Here is a 4,842-nt window from a genome sequence, read left to right as displayed (position 1 = left end):
CCTCAAGGGTTTAGGTCTCAAACTTCTTTCACCTATGACTTTTCTACGAGCGGGAATCCCGGGAGATGAATTCTCACACATACTGAGCTTTCGACGACAAATTTTTATACAACCCCTCGAAGGTGGAGAGCTGCCCTCTTCAATCGTAATTAAATACGACGACACCAATTACAGAATATTTCTGACCGACGACTTAACCTGCTTCCGCTGCAAATTACAGGGGCACACTGCTGCAAACTGTCCTGAATACCCCCCGGAAAATACACGCAATACAACACCAAACCAAACTAAACCAAGACCAAATAGAACCCCATTCTAAGGATCTAACCACTGGTATAAGACAAAAAAAGGCCCGCGGAAACACTCGCATCTACTGCATCAGAGGAAAATAATGCATGTTTTTCCCAAACCCCTGTTGAACCTACCTTCAAAGAACCAGCGACTAGAATAAAGAGAAAGCCCAAAAGAGCAAAAACGAGCAACTCAGGTCTTGATATCAACAAATTGGCCCCAATAAAGGTATTCCTGGAAAACATAACACCCCCTACGCCAATCACCTACCATCAGGTCACCCATTTCTTCGAAAATGCATCGGGATGTCAAGATCCGTTAAAACTAGTTGCACAATGCACCACCAATATTGAGCATTTTATCCAACTCTTAAGACAACTTCACGCATATTTTGACGACAAAAGCATGAAACAGCGCTGCACCAAATATATAAATCGTATCGAAAAACAAATCACAAACAGGAAAGCAAGTTTGACGGAACTATCGGATACAGAGGCAGATCTAACAGACTGTTCTCAGACTAGCAAATACTCGGACAATTAGCCGACCCACCTATATTTCAATAATCTTCGCTTCACAACAAAATACTACGTCAATTATTCAATGGAATCTCAACGGATACTTTACTGACTTAGAAAATCTACAGCTTCTTATGTCCAAAGAGCGGCCGGCAGTTTTGTGTCTCCAAGAAACCCATTTCACAGATCGGAAAATACACAACCTAAAATCTTACAACGTCTTTTATAAAAACAGGACAAATGCAAGCAGAGCTTGGGGTGGTGTTGCAGTTTATGTAAAAGAAGATGTCCATTGCGTTCCCTTTCCCGTTACAACGGACCTAGAAGTAGTTGCAGTTTCGATAAAACTACTAACGCATAATCTTACAATATGCAACTTTTATTTACCATCAAATTCTGTGGTCAACTTAGAACAAATAGGCAATCTACTGGCCGCCTTACCGAAGCCTTACATACTCTTAGGAGATTTCAATGCCCATAATGAAATCTGGGGATCCAAAAGAACGGACAATAGAGGCGAGCTCTTAAGGCGGTTAACGGAGAACGAAAACCTGGTACTACTAAACACCGGATCCAACACCAGGTTTAATGCTGTAGACGGAACTTTTTCTGCCATAGATCTCACGTTCAGTAGCCCCACTATAGCTACTGACTGCATATGGGAAACAGATACGTATTTACATGGAAGTGACCACTACCCAATAAAGATAACATTACAGTGTTCAAAGATGCATCACGCCTTACGCATATCGCCAAAATGGAAAATAAAATCTGCAAAGTGGGATGACTTTGCAAATGAAGCAGACAGACTACTAGAGCCGTTAAATCAAGAACTGGACGTAGACATCTCACTGAATCGTTTAACAGCGCAATACTACAAGCGGCCTACACGCACATTGGAAAGACGTCAAATCGAGAGCTTTCAAAACAACCAGTGCCCTGGTGGAGTAGTAAGTGCGAAGAGGCAATAAAGATGTGTAGAAGAGCTTTCCATAAGATGAGGCGAAATCCCAACATGCAGAATGTGATCAGCTTCAAGAAAGCTCGGGCAAACAAGCGCTATGTTATAAAACAGAGTAAGAAGTTATTCTGGCAAAATTATGTGGCTTCGATTACATCAACAACTCCCATTACAGAAGTCTGGAGCAAGGTTAGAAGAATAAAAGGAGGCAACTCAAACCCAAATATAACTCTAATAGATGGACAGAATCAAGCTTTTCTCTCAAATGAGGCTACAGCCGAAGCGTTAGCTACAAAGTTCGAAAACTCCTCAAGTACCAGACACTACAGCCAACAATTTCTTACTATTAAAGACACCGCTGAGGAAGAAACATTAGATGTTGAGGACGCCAACGATCAACCTATTAATGACAGATTTACTTTGGACGAACTTGAGAACGCCCTTGAGAACTCGCGCCGCACATGTCCTGGTCCTGACGACATCCCCCTGGCATTTCTGCAAAATATGGCACGGCGAACCAAGCAGCACTTCCTAGAGTTGGTAAATCTGATGTGGACCAGGCGTTCGTTTCCTGCCCTATGGTCGAGGGCCGTCGTTTTACCGTTAAAGAAGCCAAATAAGCAGTCATCGTCTCTAGATTCATATCGTCCGATCTCCTTGACCTGCAATGCTTGTAAAGTAGTTGAAAAAATGATAAATCAGCGACTGTTGTGGTTTTTGGAAACCAACCATTTATTGGCGAACACACAAAATGGGTTTCGGAAGCAAAGATCAACAATGGACAACATTATATTTCTGGAGTCCAAACTTCGCGAAGCTTTTAACTTAAATCAAAAGGCTCTTTGCCTTTTTTTCGACTTAGAAAAGGCTTTTGACATGACCTGGCAACACGGTGTTTTGAAGACATTGAGCTCCTGGGGTCTCCAAGGACATATTCATTATTTTATTAGTAACTTTTTAAAGAATCGAATGTTCACTGTGAGGACAAATGGATGCACATCCAGCGAAAGAACGCCAGAAAACGGCTGCCCTCAAGGATCAGTGTTAAGCCCGACTCTTTTCCTCATAGCGTTAAACTCTATACAACAGCAGATCTCATTTCCAAGTCTTTCTGCGATATATGCAGACGATCTTGTTGTCTTCGCAACAGGAAAGAATTTAGAAACCCTCGAAGAAGAGCTACAGGATACTTTGCGCAATCTTGAAGCCTGGTCACATTCTACGGGTTTTCACTTCTCCTCAGAAAAGACAAAATATATAGTTTTCAGTAAGAGAAGGACAGATTACACACCAACCTTAACTCTCTATAATCAGGCAATAGAAAAAGTATTCGCTGTATTCGCTTTCATGGGGTGCAGATACAGGCATCCTTTTATCGGTTTACAAAAGCTTAGTTAGATCAAGACTTGAATACGGATTAATTGCCTATGGTGCCTGCAGTAAGACTACGAGGGAGCCAATTGAGGTTCTTCAGAGAGCTGCTCTAAGGATCATTCTAAGCGCTTACCGCACCACACCAAGCGACAGCTTGTATGTTCTCTCACGCGAAATGCCGCTACAACTGAGATTCGAACAACTGACTCTTAACTATGCCGCGCAAATCTACTCCCAGCCATCTCATCCTAACCACAGTTTGCTCTATCCACCCTTGGAAACAGTCCCTAAACACACAAAACTCTCCTTTATGCCTATAGCCGAACACATTCACTTGTTTCTCCAAAGACATTCACTTTCATTCCCGCCATCTTTTTATAAACCAGAACTTAGAATCCCACCATGGAGCATACCATCCCCAAAAATACTGTTTGACCTGGCCACCTATAGTAAAAGCGTTATCAACCCAAGTATCATAAGTCAAGAATTCTGCAGACTACGTTCTAAATACCCAACAGCAACGTTCTTGTACACAGACGGATCTAAAATAAGCGGCGCACTGGGAGCTGCTGTCCACACGTCTACACGGGAACTCAAGATAAAGTTACCACCTTATGGTAGTATTTTCTGTGCGGAACTAGCAGGCCTGTTAGAAGCCGTACAGCTGGCACTGAGACATGTTGACGGTAACTTCATTATATGCAGTGATTCCCTTAGTGCACTCCAGGCGATACAACATCGTTACTCCACCAATCCCCTAGTGCAGAAGATTGCCGAAGAACGTAAAACAGCCCTCCTGTTGAATAAGGAGCCTATGTTTATGTACACGCCTTCTCATGTGGGTATTACAGGCAACGGGAGAGCGGACGACCTAGCTAAATCGGCCGCTTTGGACGCTGCATTACCGGAAATAAACTATGGTCTTTCCACCGACTGGAAATCTATCATCAAATCAGCCGTAATAAACACCTGGCCATCCCAATGGGACTTGGATTCCTCGCATCTGCATCGGATAACACCCTCTGTTAATCAAGATCTTCACCTTCCTCTGGATCGGAGGTCTCAAGTAATTCTATCGCGATTGCGGTTGGGACATACACCTCTAACGCACTCATACCTCCTCAACCAGGAGGATAGACCCCTATGCATATTCTGCCAACAGTCTGATTTGACTATTACACACATTCTACGTGATTGCCCGGCCCTGATCAACTCCCGCAAGGCATGCCAAGTGAACTGTGGAAACTGCTCTATGCTTTTCGAAGACTGGTTCAAATTGAAGTCCTTCCTCAGGAGTATAAAACTTATAAATAACCTATAACGCACTATAACTATGCTAATGTAATATTGCTGTATGGCCCTCGTAGCTGTGGCAATAAAATTAATTTAAAAAAAACTCTTCAATTGTCACCAAATCAACAAATTCGCTTTTGAGAGTTTAAATTTGTCATTATAAAAATTGCAAAAATGGAACCAAATAGATGGTACTGCCAATACGTAATGTTATAAATACATATGTTAATGTTAATAAATACCGTTTCGTAAATGTCTGTGGTTCTGGTTTGTTAAATTCTTATGTAAAATACAACTCTTGACATGGACATGTGCGGATTATATTTCTCCTGAATTTTAATCGGCAATGTCCATGTCACTCGTTATATTACTACTGATTGTATAAATGTTGAGTGTTTATAAGAA

General features: G+C 42.0%; 1 protein-coding gene across 1 annotated transcript; it reads left to right on the top strand.

The window, feature by feature from the left end:
• The first annotated feature begins 1,806 nt into the window (after positions 1-1,806).
• LOC138125859 (uncharacterized) lies at positions 1,807-4,465 on the top strand. The gene is made up of 2 exons (XM_069041406.1): positions 1,807-1,885; positions 3,663-4,465. Exons 1-2 carry the CDS (start codon positions 1,807-1,809, stop codon positions 4,463-4,465), a joined length of 882 nt encoding a protein of 293 aa, XP_068897507.1.
• The last annotated feature ends 377 nt before the right edge of the window (positions 4,466-4,842 follow it).

Source organism: Tenebrio molitor, chromosome 3 (assembly GCF_963966145.1).
Source record: "Tenebrio molitor chromosome 3, icTenMoli1.1, whole genome shotgun sequence".
NCBI lineage: Eukaryota > Metazoa > Arthropoda > Insecta > Coleoptera > Tenebrionidae > Tenebrio > Tenebrio molitor.
Note: the sequence above shows the minus strand (reverse complement) of the source record. Positions and strands in the feature narration are given on the sequence as shown.